The sequence below is a fragment of the Oncorhynchus kisutch genome, unplaced genomic scaffold (genome assembly GCF_002021735.2).
Source record: "Oncorhynchus kisutch isolate 150728-3 unplaced genomic scaffold, Okis_V2 Okis06b-Okis10b_hom, whole genome shotgun sequence".
Lineage (NCBI taxonomy): Eukaryota > Metazoa > Chordata > Actinopteri > Salmoniformes > Salmonidae > Oncorhynchus > Oncorhynchus kisutch.
Window position 1 is genome coordinate 19,523,808 of NW_022261983.1, and position 20,000 is coordinate 19,543,807.

Here is a 20,000-nt window from a genome sequence, read left to right on the forward strand (position 1 = left end):
ACCCAACGTACTGTTGGGTTTTAATATGTGTCTGACTGCTGTTGGAAACGCACTGATACAAGCCTGTCTGTGATAGGTCAACAATGCAACGGCACGGGTAATGACCAATAAGAAGACAGTCAATCCTTATGTAAATGGTAAGACTCACCGGGCCTCCGTGGGAGGGGTTTAAGACTCACTGGGCCTCTGTGGGAGGGGTTTAAGACTCACTGGGCCTCTGTGGGAGGGGTTTAAGACTCACTGGGCCTCTGTGGGAGGGGTTTAAGACTCACTGGGCCTCTGTGGGAGGGGTTTAAGACTCACCGGGCCTCTGTGGGAGGGTTTTAAGACTCACTGAGCCTCTGTGGGAGGGGTATAAGACTCACCGGGCCTCTGTGGGAGGGGTTTAAGACTCACCGGGCCTCTGTGGGAGGGGTTTAAGACTCACCTGGCCTCTGTGGGAGGGGTTTAAGACTCACCGGGCCTCTGTGGGAGGGGTTTAAGACTCACCGGCCTCTGTGGGAGGGGTTTAAGACTCACCGGGATTCTGTGGGAGGGGTTTAAGACTCGCCGGGCCTCTATGGGAGGGGTTTAAGACTCACCGGGCCTCTGTGGGAGGGGTTTAAGACTCACTGGGCCTCTGTGGGAGGGGTTTAAGACTCACTGGGCCTCTGTGGGAGGGGTTTAAGACTCACTGGGCCTCTGTGGGAGGGGTTTAAACCACTTATATGTTTTGCCTATATCTTCTAGAACATTTTCACTTCTATCCTGCAACAGCTGCTCAGTTTAATTTTTTTTCTCCTTCTCGGTCTCCTCTCTCTCCTGCTCTCTCTCTCTCTCTCTGTCTCTCTGTCTCTCTGTATCTCTTTCTCTTTCTCTCTCTCTCTCTCTGTCTCTTGCTCTCTGTCCCTCTCTCTCTCTCTCTCTCTCTCTCTCTCTCTCTCTCTCTCTCTCTGTCCCTCTCTCCCTCCTACTCTCTCTCCTTCTCTCCTTCTCTCTCTCCTTCTCTCTCTGTCTCTCTCTCTCCAGGGTGGAAATTGAACCCAGTAGTCGGTGCAGTCTACAGTCCAGAGTTCTATGCAGGTAAGAGGACAGAAGTCTTAGACATCCACATAACGTTATTCACTGAACCACATCCACATCACATGATTCAGCAGTACTCTGGGTGGTCAGGTCATTGGTGTAAATTATACATCGGGTAATCCTGAAAGCTGATTGGATTTTAAAAAATGCATTCCAACCAGTGTCTATTCCACAAATTACCACCGGCTAAATCTATGATGTTAAAATGTCTTTTTACTCTGTTCCGTCTGACTGCGCAATCCACTATCTCATCAGCCCAGCCAGGCAATTTATAAACTTGTTCTCCCCTACAAAAGGCATCTAGACATTATCTCACATTTCTTTAAGACTAACATAAACATAAATCTTGCTGCCTGTCTCTCTGACATTTACAACATTGTTTCAGTATTCAAATTCGATCTCCGGCTGTCCCATAGTAATGACCGTGTCAGGATGAGACAGACGGGCAGGCAGCTCTTCTGGTTCATAGGGACATGATTACTGCGTACAACAACAGCTGTAGGATCAGCAGAGGCATTCGGGGCAGTTAGAGAGACATAAATTAGGTTACATTGTGTCTACCTGGTATAATGTACATTTGCTGAAGCATTATGATAACTCAGTGACACAATGGTATTGATTAGCTGAGCTGGGCTTGGGTCATTGATAAGTCATTGTCTCAACGCAGCCTTGTAGTGCTGTGAAAGGATCCAGGAACCTGCGTCACGATGGTAGGGATTAGCTAAACTGGGCGTGGGTCATTGATAAGTCATTGTCTCAACACAGCCTTGTAGTGCTGTGAAAGGATCCAGGAACCTGCGTCACGATGGTAGGGATTAGCTAAACTGGGCGTGGGTCATTGATAAGTCATTGTCTCAACGCAGCCTTGTACTGCTGTGAAAGGATCCAGGAACCTGCGTCACGATGGTAGGGATTAGCTAAACTGGGCGTGGGTCATTGATAAGTCATTGTCTCAACGCAGCCTTATACTGCTGTGAAAGGACCCAGGAACCTGCGTCACGATGGTAGGGATTAGCTGAGCTGGGCTTGGGTCATTGATAAGTCATTGTCTCAACACAGCCTTATACTGCTGTGAAAGGACCCAGGAACCTGCGTCACGATGGTAGGGATTAGCTGAGCTGGGCTTGGGTCATTGATGAGTCATTGTCTCAACACAGCCTTGTAGTGCTGTGAAAGGATCCAGGAACCTGCGTCACGATGGTAGGGATTAGCTAAACTGGGCGTGGGTCATTGATAAGTCATTGTCTCAACGCAGCCTTGTAGTGCTGTGAAAGGATCCAGGAACCTGCGTCACGATGGTAGGGATTAGCTAAACTGGGCGTGGGTCATTGATAAGTCATTGTCTCAACGCAGCCTTGTAGTGCTGTGAAAGGATCCAGGAACCTGCGTCACGATGGTAGGGATTAGCTAAACTGGGCGTGGGTCATTGATAAGTCATTGTCTCAACGCAGCCTTGTACTGCTGTGAAAGGATCCAGGAACCTGCGTCACGATGGTAGGGATTAGCTAAACTGGGCGTGGGTCATTGATAAGTCATTGTCTCAACGCAGCCTTATACTGCTGTGAAAGGACCCAGGAACCTGCGTCACGATGGTAGGGATTAGCTGAGCTGGGCTTGGGTCATTGATAAGTCATTGTCTCAACACAGCCTTATACTGCTGTGAAAGGACCCAGGAACCTGCGTCACGATGGTAGGGATTAGCTGAGCTGGGCTTGGGTCATTGATGAGTCATTGTCTCCAACACAGCCTTGTAGTGCTGTGAAAAGGATCCAGGAACCTGCGTCACGATGGTAGGGATTAGCTAAACTGGGCGTGGGTCATTGATAAGTCATTGTCTCAACGCAGCCTTGTAGTGCTGTGAAAGGATCCAGAACCTGCGTCACGATGGTAGGGATTAGCTAAACTGGGCGTGGGTCATTGATAAGTCATTGTCTCAACGCAGCCTTAATACTGCTGTGAAAGACCCAGGAACCTGCGTCACAGATGGTAGGGATTAGCTGAGCTGGTGCTTGGTCATTGATAAGTCATTGTCTCACACAGCCTTATACTGCTGTGAAAGGACCCAGGAACCTGCGTCACGATGGTAGGGATAGCTGAGCTGGGCTTGGGTCATTGATGAGTCATTGTCTCAACGCAGCCTTATACTGCTGTGAAAGGACCCAGGAACCTGCGTCACGATGGTAGGGATTAGCTGAGCTGGGCTTGGGTCATTGATGAGTCATTGTCTCAACGCAGCCTTATAGTGCTGTGAAAGGACCCAGAACCTGCGTCACGATGGTAGGGATTAGCTGAGCTGGGCTTGGGTCATTGATGAGTCATTGTCTCAACGCAGCCTTATAGTGCAGTGAAAGGATCCAGGAACCCAGATGATTTTGGGTGGGATCCCGTCCTCATTATAATGCTGGAAGGACCCAGGAACCCAGATGATTTGGGTGTGGATCCCATCCTCATGTATAATGCTGTGAAAGGGACCCAGGAACCCAGATGATTTGGGTGGATCCATCCTCATTATAAATGCTGTGAAAGGACCCAGGAACCCAGATGATTGGGTGGATCCCATCCTCATTATAGTCCTTATAATGCTGTGAAAGATCCAGGAACCCAGATGATTTGGGTGGACCCCATCCTATATAAAACGGTGTTTTGTTTCCAAAAAGTATCAAAATTGTCAACAAAAGTTACACCCAACGAGCTGCAATCATCATGTAGCCTGTTGTGAAGAGAATGAATCCTGCTGAAGCATTCAATGCCACGATTCAGAGAGGACACAGGGGCAGATATGATGTGTCTTTTGTTAGTGTCTAGCAGAGAGTCTAGACTCTCTAAAAATCCAGTTTCAACTGTTCAGAGCTGCCCTTCATAATGTCATTAAACCCCTGACGTTGACTTTGAAGTCGTAGGCACTGCAGCGCGCACCCCCCCCCCCCCAAGTGACGAAGTGCAGGAAGATCAGGCTCCAAGACGCGCAAAGCTATGTGCTGTTTGTATCCGCTCCGGGCCTCTCGTTGGGAGTGTAGACTGCTTTGTGGGAGGCCGCTGTCTTTGGCTTCCCACGGCTCAGTGACATGCGGCCACCGTTGAATGTCTTGCTCTTCTCGCTGTTCTCCTTCGACGCCACGTTCAGATTGAGGAGCTCTGAGCAACACCGGCCAGTCGGATAACGACAAACGACAAGGCAGAGATGCATCCAACGAGCGCAAAAGCCCTCCAGCCACCGGCGTAGAAAATGCAAACATTCCACTCTGCGTTTTCACTAGTTTCTTACATAGGCTGGCGACCCGCGTGATCAAGGAAGCCACCTCAAGCCCATAATCCTCGGCAAGTAAATATTTTGCCTCATTGGAACTCAACAACAAACATTGGTTTGTAGTAGATACAGCTCCTACACGAAGGCCAGAGCAACTCCATTTGAGCTGGCCCCACCAGGCCACACCTACCTGGGTTGACTGGCCTCACCAACATCAGTTGACTGCCCACCAAGGCCACACCAACCTGGGATGAAAATGCCCACCAAGGTCATACCAACCTGGGTTGAAATGCTCACCAAAGCCACACCAACCTGGGTTGAAATGCCCACCAAGGTCACACCAACCTGGGTGAAATGCTCACCAAAGCCACACCACCTGGTTGAAATGCCCACCAAGGTCACACCTACCTTGGTTGAAATTCTCACCAAAGCCACACCAACCTGGGTTGAAATGCTCACCAAAGACACACCAACCTGGGTTGAAATGCCCACCAAGGTCACACCAACCTGGGTTGAAATGCCCACCAAGACCACACCAACCTGGGTTGAAATGCCCACCAAAGCCACACCAACCTGGTTGAAATGCCCACCAGACCACACCAACCTGGGTTGAANAGAGAGCTAAAAGAGAGAGAGGTTTTAGTGCACAGGTCAGGGTTTACCAAACTCGGTCCTCGGGACACCAAGAGCTGCACCTTTTTGTTTTTTCACTAGCTCCACACAGCTGATTCAAGTAATCACTCATCAACAAGCTTCTATAATTTGACTCAGCTGTTTAGCTGACCAAAACGTGCACCTGTTTGGGGTCCAGAGGACCGAGTTTGGCAAACGCTGGCATAGTGATTGCGGGTATGACAGCCATTGCTTTGGCCTCTTGAGGCATATTCCTCTCTCATCTCCCCCTTCCTCCATCTTCCAATGGTAGCTCCACTCGTATACGCCCCCAACTCTGTTACCACGGTAACAAAACACAAACAAGTGGGCGGGGCCAAAAACTGGTCTGGGAATGGTAAGTGTGAAGCGAGATGTATTATACTACCCTCTGTCTCTCTCTCTCTCTGTCTCTCTCTCTACCTCTCTCTCTCTTTCTCTCTCTCTACCTCTCTACCTCTCTCTCTCTTTCTCTCTCTCTATCTCTCTCCCTCTGTCTCTTTCTCTCTACCTCTCTACCGCTGTCTCTCTCTCTCTACCTCTCTACCTCTCTCTCTCTTTATCTACCTCTCTCTCTCTGTCTCTCTCTCTAACTCTCTCTCTCTTTCTCTACCTCTCTCTGTCTCTCTCTCTCTACCTCCTCTCCTCTCTATGTCTTCTCTCTCTCTCTACCTCTATCTCTCTCTCTTCTCTCTGTCTTCTCTCTCTTTCTCTCTCTCCTCTCTCTCTCTCTGTCTCTCTCTCTCTCTCTGTCTTCTCTCTCTCTCTACCTCTCTCGCTCTCTCTACCTCTCTCTACATCTCCTCTCTCTCTCTATCTCTCTCTCTCTCTCTCTCTACCTCTCTCCTCTCTCTCCTCTCTCTCTCCCTCTCTACTCTCTCTCTCTACTCTCTCTCTACTCTCTCTCTCTACCTCTCTCTCTACCTCTCTACTCTCTCTTCTCTCTCTCTCTCCCCCTCTCTACACTCTCTCTCTCCCCCTCTCTCTCTCTCTCTCTCTCTATACATCTCTCTCTCTCTGCCTCTCTCTTTCTACCTCTCTCTCTCTCTCTCTCTCCCTCCCTCTCTCTCTCTCTCTCTCCCTCTCTCTACCTCTCTCTCTACCTCTCTCTCTCTCTCTCTCTCTCTCTGTCTCTCTCTCTCTGTCTCTCTCTCTGTCTCGCTCTCTCTCACCCTTCTCTCTACCGTACTCTCTCTCTCTCTTCTCTCTCTGTCTCTCTCCTCTCTCTGTCTCTGTCTCTGTCTCTCTCTCCTCCTCTCTGTCTCGCTCTCTCTCACCCCTTCTCTCTACCGTACTCTCTTCTCTCTCTCTGTCTCTCTCTCTGTCTCCTCTCTCTGTCTCTCTCTCTCTCTGTCTCTCTCTCTCTCTGTCTCTCTCTCTCTGTCTCTCTCTCTCTGTCTCTCTCTCTGTCTGTCTCTCTCTCTCTCTGTCTCTCTCTCTCTCTGTTCTCTCTCTCTCTCTCTCTCCCCCTCTCTCTACCTCTCTCTGCCTCTCTCTCTCTCTCTCTATCTCTCTTCTCTCTCTGCCTCTCTCTCTCTCTCTATCTCTCTCTCTGCCTCTCTGCCTCTCTCTCTCTCTCTACCTCTCTCTACCTCTCTCTCCTCTCTCTACTCTCTCTACCTCTCTCTCCCCTCTCTCTCTCTCTCTCTCTGTCTCTCTCTCTGTCTCTCTCTCTCTCTCTCTCTCTCTGTCTCTCTCTCTCTCTACCTCTCTCTCTGCCTCTCTCTCTCTCTCTCTCTCTGTCTCTCTCTCTGTCTCTCTCTCTCTCTCTCTCTCTCTCTCTCTATCTTTCTCTCTTACACACTCTTTCTCGAACGCTCGCTACGCTCAAATTCACGTGACTTTCTTTTGGCTTGTGGTTGAGTTGTTGTTTCTTGAAGCTGTGTTCTGATTGTATGTTTTCTCTTGTGTGTTACGGCGTGTTTACCACTCAGTGTCTCAGTCTAGCTGCTAGCGTGATGATGACTGATGATGCGTGATCCAATCTGATTGGTTGAGACATGCACTGACTCGTTGCACCTCTACTCTGGGACTGTGGAACCCGTTGATTGTGTTTTTGGACCACAATGCCATCCTGTTTTTTAATTTTCCCCTTCTGTTAGCTTGTGATTCAAGCTGGAATGACTTGATTGATTGACTGATTCATTGATTGGTTGATTTGATCCGTTTTTAATTTATTTCTGTTTTGATTTGGTTGATGACTCTGATTGTTGTTGCGATGACGCTCCAGGGCTTGGTGAGGTGGAGTGTGAATGCTAAATGTCGCTTGCGTCTGTCCTGATGGTTCTCCTTACTCTGGTAGAGATGACTGGATGTTGCAGAATGCTCCAAACATGTCTGTCCTCCTCCTCCTCCTCCTCCTCCTCCATGTTGTTTGTTAGCTGTTTCCCTCCTGATCGTTCTTGTCCCTCTCCTCTGCATGCTCCTCCTCCTCCTCCTCCTCCTCCTCCTCATCCTCCTCCTTCATGTTGTTTGTTAGCTGTTGTCCCTCTCCTCTGCATGCTCCTTCATATGACAACACAGCTGTTTGATTGTTTGTCCAGCGTTGTTTCTCTTTACGTTGCATTTCCTTTTTTGAAGATCAGAACTGGATTAAGCTGGAAAGTCTTTTACCATAATGAACATATAATGTTTTTGTCTTTACTACTACTTCTGTGTGACCTGTTTTAAATCCTGACGTGGATGTTTGTCATGACAAGTTAAAAGGGTTTTGGGGACACATTGATGTAGGAATGATATGGAAGCATGCTGCTCTCTAGAACCCAACCATCTTAAAAGGGTTTGGGGACACATTGATGTAGGAATGACGATATGGAAGCATGCTGCTCTCTAGAACCCAACCAAGTTAAAGGGTTTTGGGACACATTGATGTAGGAATGACGATATGGAAGCATGCTGCTCTCTAGAACCCAACCAAGTTTAAAAGGGTTTTGGGGACACATTGATGTAGGAATGACGATATGGAAGCATGCTGCTCTCTAGAACCCAACCAAGTTAAAAGGGTTTTGGGGACACATTGATGTAGGAATGACGATATGGAAGCATGCTGCTCTCTAGAACCCAACCAAGTTAAAAGGGTTTTGGGGACACATTGATGTAGGAATGACGATATGGAAGCATGCTGCTCTCTAGAACCCAACCAAGTTAAAAGGGTTTTGGGGACACATTAGATGTAGGAATGACGATATGGACAGCATGCTGCTCTTCTAGAACCCAACCAGTTAAAAGGGTTTGGGGACACATTGATGTAGGAATGACGATATGGAAGCATGCTGCTCTCTAGAACCCCACCAAGTTAAAAGGGTTTTGGACACATTGATGTAGGATGAACGATATGGAAGCATGCTGCTCTCTAGAACCCAACCAAGTTAAAAGGGTTTTGGGGACCACATTGATGTAGGAATGACGATAATGGAAGCATGCTGCTCTCTAGAACCCAACCAAGTTAAAAGGGTTGTGGGACACATTGATGTAGGAATGACGATATGGAAGCATGCTGCTCTCTAGAACCCAACCAAGTTAAAAGGGTTTTGGGGGACACATTGATGTAGGAATGACGATATGGAAGCATGCTGCTCTCTAGAAACCCAACCAAGTTAACAAGGGTTTTGGGGACACATTGATGTAGGAATGACGATATGGAAGCATGCTGCTCTCTAGAACCCAACCAAGTTAAAAGGGTTTTGGGGACACATTGATGTAGGAATGACGATATGGGAAGCATGCTGCTCTCTAGAACCCAACCAAGTTTAAAAGGGTTTTGGGGACACATTGATGTAGGAATGACGATATGAAGCATGCTGGCTCTCTAGAACCCAACCAAGTTAAAAGGGTTTTGGGGACACATTGATGTAGGAATGACGATATGACGCATGCTGCTCGCTAAGAACCCAACGTACGTGTTGGGTTTTAATATGTGTCTGGACTGCTGTTGGAAACGCACTGATACAAGCCTGTCTGTGATAGGTCAACAATGCAACGGCACGGGTAATGACCAATAAGAAGACAAGTCAATCCTTTATGTAATGGTAAGAACTCACCGGGCCTCAGTGGGAGGGGTTTAAGACTCACTGGGCCTCTTGGGAGGGGTTTTAAGACTCACTGGCCCTCCTTGGGGAGGGGTTTAAAGACTCACTGGGCCTCTGTGGGAGGGGTTTAAGACTCACTGGGCCTCTGTGGGAGGGGTATATAGACTCACCGGGCCTCTGTGGAGGGGTTTAAGACTCACACGGGCCTCTGTGGGAGGGGTTTAAGACTCACCTGGCCTTCTGGGGAGGGGTTAAGACTCACCGGGCCTCTGTGGGAGGGGTTTAAGACTCACCGGGCCTCTGTGGGAGGGGTTTAAGACTCACCGGGATTCTGTGGAGGGGTTTAAGACTCGCCGGGCCTCTATGGGAGGGGTTTAAAGACTCACCGGGCCTCTGTGGGAGGGGTTTAAGACTCACTGGGCCTCTGTGGGAGGGGTTTAAGACTCACTGGGCCTCTGTGGGAGGGGTTTAGACTCACTGGGCCTCTGGGGAGGGGTTTAAACCACTTATATGTTTTGCCTATATCTTCTAGAACATTTTCACTTCTATCCTGCAACAGCTGCTCAGTTTAATTTTTTTTCTCCTTCTCGGTCTCCTTCCTCTCTTCCTGCTCTCTCTCTCTCTGTCTCTCTGTCTCTCTGTATCTCTCTCTCTTCTCTCTCTCGTCTCTTGCTCTCTGTCCCTCTCTCTCTCTCTCTCTCTCTTCTCTCTCTCTCTCTCTCTCTCTGTCCCTCTCTCCCTCCTACTCTCTCTCCTTCTCTCCTTCTCTCTCTCCTTCTCTCTCTCTCTCTTCTCTCTCTCTCTCTCTCGTGTCTCTCTCTCTCCAGGGTGGAAATTGAACCCAGTAGTCGGTGCAGTCTACAGTCCAGAAGTTCTATGCAGGTAAGAGGACAGAAGTCTTAGACATCCACATAACGTTATTCACTGAACCACATCCACATCACATGATTCAGCAGTACTCTGGGTGGTCAGGTCATTGGTGTAAATTATACATCGGGTAATCCTGAAAGCTGATTGGATTTTAAAAAATGCATTCCAACCAGTGTCTATTCCACAAATTACCACCGGCTAAATCTATGATGTTAAAATGTCTTTTTACTCTGTTCCGTCTGACTGCGCAATCCACTATCTCATCAGCCCAGCCAGGCAATTTATAACTTGTTCTCCCCTACAAAAGGCATCTAGACATTATCTCACATTTTCTTTAAGACTAACATAAACATAAATCTTGCTGCCTGTCTCTCTGACATTTACAACATTGTTTCAGTATTCAAATTCGATCTCCGGCTGCCCATAGTAATGGACCGTGTCAGGATGAGACAGACGGGCAGGCAGCTCTCTGGTTCATAGGGACATGATTACTGCGTACAACAACAGCTGTAGGATCAGCAGAGGCATTCGGGGCAGTTAGAGAGACAATAAATTAGGTTACATTGTGTCTACCTGGTATAATGTACATTTGCTGAAGCATTATGATAACTCAGTGACACAATGGTATTGATTAGCTGAGCTGGGCTTGGGTCATTGATAAGTCATTGTCTCAACGCAGCCTTGTAGTGCTGTGAAAGGATCCAGGAACCTGCGTCACGATGGTAGGGATTAGCTAAACTGGGCGTGGGTCATTGATAAGTCATTGTCTCAACACAGCCTTGTAGTGCTGTGAAAGGATCCAGGAACCTGCGTCACGATGGGTAGGGATTAGCTAAACTGGGCGTGGGTCATTGATAAGTCATTGTCTCAACGCAGCCCTTGTAGTGCTGTGAAAGGATCCAGGAACCTGCGTCACGATGGTAGGGATTAGCTAAACTGGGCGTGGGTCATTGATAAGTCATTGTCTCAACGCAGCCTTATACTGCTGTGAAAGGACCCAGGAACCTGCGTCACAATGGTAGGGATTAGCTGAGCTGGGCTTGGGTCATTGATAAGTCATTGTCTCAACACAGCCTTATACTGCTGTGAAAGGACCCAGGACCTGCGTCACGATGGTAGGGATTAGCTGAGCTGGGCTTGGGTCATTGATGAGTCATTGTCTCAACACAGCCTTGTAGTGCTGTGAAAGGATCCAGGAACCTGCGTCACGATGGTAGGGATTAGCTAAACTGGGCGTGGGTCATTGATAAGTCATTGTCTCAACGCAGCCTTGTAGTGCTGTGAAAGGATCCAGGAACCTGCGTCACGATGGTAGGGATTAGCTAAACTGGGCGTGGGTCATTGATAAGTCATTGTCTCAACGCAGCCTTATACTGCTGTGAAAGGACCCAGGAACCTGCGTCACGATGGTAGGGATTAGCTGAGCTGGGCTTGGGTCATTGATAAGTCATTGTCCTCAACACAGCCTTATACTGCTGTGAAAGGACCCAGGAACCTGCGTCACGATGGTAGGGATTAGCTGAGCTGGGCTTGGGTCATTGATGAGTCATTGTCTCAACGCAGCCTTATAGTGCTGTGAAAGGACCCAGGAACCTGCGTCACGATGTAGGGATTAGCTGAGCTGGGCTTGGGTCATTGATGAGTCATTGTCTCAACGCAGCCTTATAGTGCTGTGAAGGACCCAGGAACCTGCGTCACGATGGTAGGGATTAGCTGAGCTGGGCTGGGTCATTGATGAGTCATTGTCTCAACGCAGCCTTATAGTGCAGTGAAAGGATCCAGGAACCCAGATGATTGGGTGGATCCCGTCCTCATTATAAATGCTGCGAAAGGACCCAGGAACCCAGATGATTTGGGTGGATCCCATCCTCATTATAATGCTGTGAAAGGACCCAGGAACCCAGATGATTTGGTGGACTCCATCCTCATTATAATGCTGTGAAAGGACCCAGGAACCCAGATGATTTGGGTGGATTCCCATCCTCATTACTAGTCCTTATATGCTGTGAAAGGATCCAGGAACCCAGATGATTTGGGTGGACCCCCATCCTCATTATAAAACGTGTTTTGTTTCCAAAAAGTATCAAATTGTCAACAAAAGTTACACCCACGAGCTGCAATCATCAGGTAGCCTGTGTGAAGAGAATGAATCCTGCTGAAGCATTCAATGCCACGATTCAGAGAGGACACAGGGGCAGATATGATGTGTCCTTTTGTTAGTGTCTAGCAGAGAGTCTAGACTCTCTCAAAATCAGTTCAACTGTTCAGAGCTGCCCTTCATAATGTCATTAAAACCCCTGACGTTGACTTTTGAAGTCGTAGGCACTGCAGCGGCAGACACAGCCCCCCCCCCCCCCCCCAAGTGACGAAGGTGCCGGAAGATCAGGCTCCAGACGGCAAAGCTATGTGCTGTTTGTATCCGCTCCGGGCCTCTCGTTGGGAGTGTAGACTGCTTGTGGGAGGCCGCTGTCTTTGGCTCCACGGCTCAGTGACATGCGGCCACCGTTGAATGTCTTGCTCTTCTCGCTGTTCTCCTTCGACGCCACGTTCAGATTGAGGAGCTCTGAGCAACACCGGCCAGTCGGATAACGACAAACGACAAGGCAGATGCATCCAACGAGCGCAAAAGCCCTCCAGCCACCGGCGTAGAAAATGTAAACATTCCACTCTGCGTTTTCACTAGTTTCTTACATAGGCTGGCGACCCGCGTGATCAAGGAAGCCACCTCAAGCCCATAATCCTCGGCAAGTAAATATTTTGCCTCATTGGAACTCAACAACAAACATTGGTTTGTAGTAGATACAGCTCCTACACGAAGGCCAGAGCAACTCCATTTGAGCTGGCCCCACCAAGGCCACACCTACCTGAGTTGACTGGCCTCACCAACATCAGTTGACTGCCCACCAAGCCACACCAACCTGGGATGAAATGCCCACCAAGGTCATACCAACCTGGGTTGAAATGCCCACCAAGACCACACCAACCTGGGTTGAAATGCCCACCAAGGTCACACCAACCTGGGTTGAAATGCTCACCAAAGCCACACCAACCTGGGTTGAAATACCCACCAAGGTCACACCTACCTGGGTTGAAATTCTCACCAAAGCCACACCAACCTGGGTTGAAATGCTCACCAAAGACACACCAACCTGGGTTAATTGAAACAATGCTTTAGTGCAGTACAGAAGAATCAGAAGACAGTGGTAACAAATAGATGTTTATAGAGTAGAGGGTAGAAGACTTCATGATGACACACAGACGCAACAACAATACTCCTACACACACACACACGCACACCACGCACCAACACACACATCACACCACCACACACACACACACACACACACACACACACACACACACACCACACACACACACACACACACACACACACACACACACACACACACACACACACACCAAGCATTTTAAGACTCAGAGAGGATTTCTTCCTCTTCTTTCTCCATATATATCTCTTTGGCTTGTGTGTGTGCGCATGCATGCGTGTTTACCTTGGCTGTACCATTCCTGACCTTCTGTCCTCTCCTGTCATTACCCTCTCTCTCATTATGGTGAAAAATATCATCCTGATTTATCATTATTGAACAAAGTCAGGAAGAAGGACATAGAGAGAGAGAGACAGAGAGAGAGAGACAAAGAGAGAGAGGAGAGAGAGAGAGAGAAGAGAGAGAGAGAGAGAGAGGGAGAGGGAGAAAGAGAGAGAGAGACAGAGAGAGGAGAGGGAGAAAGAGAAGAGAGAGAGACAGAGACAGAGAACAGAGACAGAGACAGAGAAGAGAGGAGAGAGAGAGAAGAGAAGAGAGAGAGAGAGAGAGAGAGAGAGAGAGAGAGAGAGAGAGAGAGAGAGAGAGAGAGAGAGAGAGAGAGAGAGGAGAGAGAGAGAAGAAAAAGAAAGAAAGAAAGACAGAGAAAGAGACAGAGAGAGAGAGAGAAGAGACAGAGAGAAGAGAGAGAAGAAGAGAGAAGAGAGCGAGAGAGACAGAGAGAGAGACAGAGAGAGAGAGTGAGAAACAAAGACANTCACGTGACTTTCTTTTGGCTTGTGGTTGAGTTGTTGTTTCTTGAAGCTGTGTTCTGATGTAGTTTTCTCTTGTGTGTTACGGCGTGTTTACCCTCAGTGTCTCAGTCTAGCTGCTAGCGTGATGATGACTGATGATGCGTGATCCAATCTGATTGGTTGAGACATGCACTGACTCGTTGCACACTCTACTCTGGGACTGTGGAACCCGTTATTTGTGTTTTTGGACCACAATGCATCCTGTTTTTTTATTTTCCCTTCTGTTAGCTGTGATTCAAGCTGGAATGACTTGATTGATTGACTGATTCATTGATTGGTTGATTTGATCCGTTTTTAATTTATTTCTGTTTTGATTTGGTTGATGACTCTGATTGTTGTTGCGATGACGCTCCAGGCTTGGTGAGGTGGAGTGTGAATGCTAAATGTCGCTTTGCGTCTGTCTGATGGTTCTCCTTACTCTGGTAGATGACTGGATGTTGCAGAATGCTCCAAACATGTCTGTCCTCCTCCTCCTCCTCCTCCTCCTCCATGTTGTTTGTTAGCTGTTTCCCTCCTGATCGTTCTTGTCCCTCTCCTCTGCATGCTCCTCCTCCTCCTCCTCCTCCTCCTCCTCATCCTCCTCCTTCATGTTGTTTGTTAGCTGTTGTCCCTCTCCTCTGCATGCTCCTTCATATGACAACACAGCTGTTTGATTGTTTGTCCAGCGTTGTTTCTCTTTACGTTGCATTTCCTTTTTTGAAGATCAGAACTGGATTAAGCTGGAAGTCTTTTACCATATGAACATATAATGTTTTTTGTCTTTACTACTTCTGTGTGACCTGTTTAAATCCTGACGTGGATGTTTGTCATGACAAGTTAAAGGGTTTTGGGGACACATTGATGTAGAATGATATGGAAGCATGCTGCTCTCTAGAACCCAACCATCTTAAAAGGGTTTTGGGGACACATTGATGTAGGAATGACGATATGGAAGCATGCTGCTCTCTAGAACCCAACCAAGTTAAAAGGGTTTTGGGGACACATTGATGTAGGAATGACGATATGGAAGCATGCTGCTCTCTAGAACCCAACCAAGTTTAAAGGGTTTTGGGGACACATTGATGTAGGAATGACGATATGGAAGCATGCTGCTCTCTAGAACCCAACCAAGGTTAAAAGGGTTTTGGGGACACATTGATGTAGGAATGACGATATGGAAGCATGCTGCTCTCTAGAACCCACCAAGTAAAAGGGTTTGGGGACACATTGATGTAGGAATGACGATATGGAAGCATGCTGCTCTCTAGAACCCAACCAAGTTAAAAGGGTTTTGGGGACACATTGATGTAGATGACGATATGGAAGCATGCTGCTCTCTAGAAACCCACCAAGTTAAAAGGGTTTTGGGACACATTGATGTAGGAATGACGATATGGAAGCATGCTGCTCTCTAGAACCCAACCAAGTTAAAAGGGTTTTGGGGACACATTGATGTAGGAATGACGATATGGAAGCATGCTGCTCTCTAGAACCCAACCAAGTTAAAAGGGTTTTGGGGACACATTGATGTAGGAATGACGATATGGAAGCATGCTGCTCTCTAGAACCCAACCAAGTTAAAAGGGTTTTGGGACACATTGATGTAGGAATGACGATATGGAAGCATGCTGCTCTCTAGAACCCAACCAAGTTAAAAGGGTTTTGGGGACACATTGATGTAGGAATGACGATATGGAAGCATGCTGCTCTCTAGAACCCAACCAAGTTAAAAGGGTTTTGGGGACACATTGATGTAGGAATGACGATATGGAAGCATGCTGCTCTCTAGAACCCAACCAAGTTAAAAGGGTTTTGGGGACACATTGATGTAGGAATGACGATATGGAAGCATGCTGCTCTCTAGAACCCAACCAAGTTAAAAGGGTTTTGGGGACACATTGATGTAGGAATGACGATATGGAAGCATGCTGCTCTCTAGAACCCAACCAAGTTAAAAGGGTTTTTGGGACACATTGATGTAGGAATGACGATATGACAGCATGCTGCTCTCTAGAACCCAACGTACTGTTGGGTTTTAATATGTGTCTGACTGCTGTTGGAAACGCACTGATACAAGCCTGTCTGTGATAGGTCAACAATGCAACGGCACGGGTAATGACCAATAAGAAGACAGTCAATCCTTATGTAAATGGTAAGACTCACCGGGCCTCCGTGGGAGGGTTTAAGACTCACTGGGCCTCTGTGGGAGGGGTTTAAGACTCACTGGGCCTCTGTGGGAGGGGTTTAAGACTCACTGGGCCTCTGTGGGAGGGTTTAAGACTCCTGGGCCTCTGTGGGAGGGTATAAGACTCACCGGGCCTCTGTGGGAGGGGTTTAAGACTCACCGGGCCTCTGTTGGAGGGGTTTTAAGACTCACCTGGCTCTGTGGGAGGGGTTTAAGACTCACCGGGCCTCTGTGGGAGGGGTTTAAGACTCACCGGGCCTCTGTGGGAGGGGTTTAAGACTCACCGGGATTCTGTGGGAGGGGTTTAAGACTCGCCGGGCCTCTATTGGAGGGGTTTAAGACTCACCGGGCCTCTGTGGGAGGGGTTTAAGACTCACTGGGCTCTGTGGGAGGGGTTTAAGACTCACTGGGCCTCTGTGGGAGGGGTTTAAGACTCACTGGGCCTCTGTGGGAGGGGTTTAAACCACTTATATGTTTTGCCTATATCTTCTAGAACATTTTCACTTCTATCCTGCAACAGCTGCTCAGTTTAATTTTTTTTCTCCTTCTCGGTCTCCTTCTCTCTCTCCTGCTCTCTCTCTCTCTGTCTCTCTGTCTCTCTGTATCTCTCTCTCTCTCTCTCTCTGTCTCTTGCTCTCTGTCCCTCTCTCTCTCTCTCTCTCTCTCTCCTCTCTCTCTCTCTCTCTCCTCTGTCCCTCTCACTCCTCCTACTCTCTCTCCTTCTCTCCTTCTCTCTCTCCTTCTCTCTCTCTCTCTCTCTCTCTCTCTCTCTCTGTCTCTCTCTCTCCAGGGTGGAAATTGAACCCAGTAGTCGGTGCAGTCTACAGTCCAGAGTTCTATGCAGGTAAGAGGACAGAAGTCTTAGACATCCACATAACGTTATTCACTGAACCACATCCACATCACATGATTCAGCAGTACTCTGGGTGGTCAGGTCATTGGTGTAAATTATACATCGGGTAATCCTGAAAGCTGATTGGATTTTAAAAAATGCATTCCAACCAGTGTCTATTCCACAAATTACCACCGGCTAAATCTATGATGTTAAAATGTCTTTTTACTCTGTTCCGTCTGACTGCGCAATCCACTATCTCATCAGCCCAGCCAGGCAATTTATAAACTTGTTCTCCCCTACAAAAGGCATCTAGACATTATCTCACATTTCTTTAAGACTAACATAAACATAAATCTTGCTGCCTGTCTCTCTGACATTTACAACATTGTTTCAGTATTCAAATTCGATCTCCGGCTGTCCCATAGTAATGACCGTGTCAGGATGAGACAGACGGGCAGGCAGCTCTTCTGGTTCATAGGGACATGATTACTGCGTACAACAACAGCTGTAGGATCAGCAGAGGCATTCGGGGCAGTTAGAGAGACATAAATTAGGTTACATTGTGTCTACCTGGTATAATGTACATTTGCTGAAGCATTATGATAACTCAGTGACACAATGGTATTGATTAGCTGAGCTGGGCTTGGGTCATTGATAAGTCATTGTCTCAACGCAGCCTTGTAGTGCTGTGAAAGGATCCAGGAACCTGCGTCACGATGGTAGGGATTAGCTAAACTGGGCGTGGGTCATTGATAAGTCATTGTCTCAACACAGCCTTGTAGTGCTGTGAAAGGATCCAGGAACCTGCGTCACGATGGTAGGGATTAGCTAAACTGGGCGTGGGTCATTGATAAGTCATTGTCTCAACGCAGCCTTGTAGTGCTGTGAAAGGATCCAGGAACCTGCGTCACGATGGTAGGGATTAGCTAAACTGGGCGTGGGTCATTGATAAGTCATTGTCTCAACGCAGCCTTATACTGCTGTGAAAGGACCCAGGAACCTGCGTCACAATGGTAGGGATTAGCTGAGCTGGGCTTGGGTCATTGATAAGTCATTGTCTCAACACAGCCTTATACTGCTGTGAAAGGACCCAGGAACCTGCGTCACGATGGTAGGGATTAGCTGAGCTGGGCTTGGGTCATTGATGAGTCATTGTCTCAACACAGCCTTGTAGTGCTGTGAAAGGATCCAGGAACCTGCGTCACGATGGTAGGGATTAGCTAAACTGGGCGTGGGTCATTGATAAGTCATTGTCTCAACGCAGCCTTGTAGTGCTGTGAAAGGATCCAGGAACCTGCGTCACGATGGTAGGGATTAGCTAAACTGGGCGTGGGTCATTGATAAGTCATTGTCTCAACGCAGCCTTATACTGCTGTGAAAGGACCCAGGAACCTGCGTCACGATGGTAGGGATTAGCTGAGCTGGGCTTGGGTCATTGATAAGTCATTGTCTCAACACAGCCTTATACTGCTGTGAAAGGACCCAGGAACCTGCGTCACGATGGTAGGGATTAGCTGAGCTGGGCTTGGGTCATTGATGAGTCATTGTCTCAACGCAGCCTTATAGTGCTGTGAAAGGACCCAGGAACCTGCGTCACGATGGTAGGGATTAGCTGAGCTGGGCTTGGGTCATTGATGAGTCATTGTCTCAACGCAGCCTTATAGTGCTGTGAAAGGACCCAGGAACCTGCGTCACGATGGTAGGGATTAGCTGAGCTGGGCTTGGGTCATTGATGAGTCATTGTCTCAACGCAGCCTTATAGTGCAGTGAAAGGATCCAGGAACCCAGATGATTTGGGTGGATCCCGTCCTCATTATAATGCTGCGAAAGGACCCAGGAACCCAGATGATTTGGGTGGATCCCATCCTCATTATAATGCTGTGAAAGGACCCAGGAACCCAGATGATTTGGGTGGATCCCATCCTCATTATAATGCTGTGAAAGGACCCAGGAACCCAGATGATTTGGGTGGATCCCATCCTCATTATAGTCCTTATAATGCTGTGAAAGGATCCAGGAACCCAGATGATTTGGGTGGACCCCATCCTCATTATAAAACGTGTTTGTTTCCAAAAAGTATCAAAATTGTCAACAAAAGTTACACCCAACGAGCTGCAATCATCATGTAGCCTGTTGTGAAGAGAATGAATCCTGCTGAAGCATTCAATGCCACGATTCAGAGAGGACACAGGGGCAGATATGATGTGTCTTTTGTTAGTGTCTAGCAGAGAGTCTAGACTCTCTAAAATCCAGTTTCAACTGTTCAGAGCTGCCCTTCATAATGTCATTAAAACCCCTGACGTTGACTTTGAAGTCGTAGGCACTGCAGCGGCAGACACAGCCCCCCCCCCCCCCCCCCCCAAGTGACGAAGGTGCAGGAAGATCAGGCTCCAAGACGGCAAAGCTATGTGCTGTTTGTATCCGCTCCGGGCCTCTCGTTGGGAGTGTAGACTGCTTTGTGGGAGGCCGCTGTCTTTGGCTTCCCACGGCTCAGTGACATGCGGCCACCGTTGAATGTCTTGCTCTTCTCGCTGTTCTCCTTCGACGCCACGTTCAGATTGAGGAGCTCTGAGCAACACCCGGCCAGTCGGATAACGACAAACGACAAGGCAGAGATGCATCCAACGAGCGCAAAAGCCTCCAGCCACCGGCGTAGAAAATGTAAACATTCCACTCTGCGTTTTCACTAGTTTCTTACATAGGCTGGCGACCCGCGTGATCAAGGAAGCCACCTCAAGCCCATAATCCTCGGCAAGTAAATATTTTGCCTCATTGGAACTCAACAACAACATTGGTTTGTAGTAGATACAGCTCCTACACGAAGGCCAGAGCAACTCCATTTGAGCTGGCCCCACCAAGGCCACACCTACCTGAGTTGACTGGCCTCACCAACATCAGTTGACTGCCCACCAAGGCCACACCAACCTGGGATGAAATGCCCACCAAGGTCATACCAACCTGGGTTGAAATGCTCACCAAAGCCACACCAACCTGGGTTGAAATGCCCACCAAGGTCACACCAACCTGGGTTGAAATGCTCACCAAAGCCACACCAACCTGGGTTG

At 48.2% G+C, this 20,000-nt stretch overlaps 1 protein-coding gene across 1 annotated transcript in view; it reads left to right on the plus strand.

Annotated features, from left to right (window-relative positions):
* rbfox1 (RNA binding fox-1 homolog 1) overlaps positions 1–20,000 on the plus strand; it is a gene marked incomplete in the record, with an annotated part of 138,558 nt that overhangs the window by 43,134 nt on the left and 75,424 nt on the right. Inside the window, 2 exon segments of the mRNA XM_031814022.1 lie at positions 77–137; positions 1,009–1,062. Of these exon segments, the coding sequence (XP_031669882.1) occupies positions 77–137; positions 1,009–1,062 (115 nt within the window).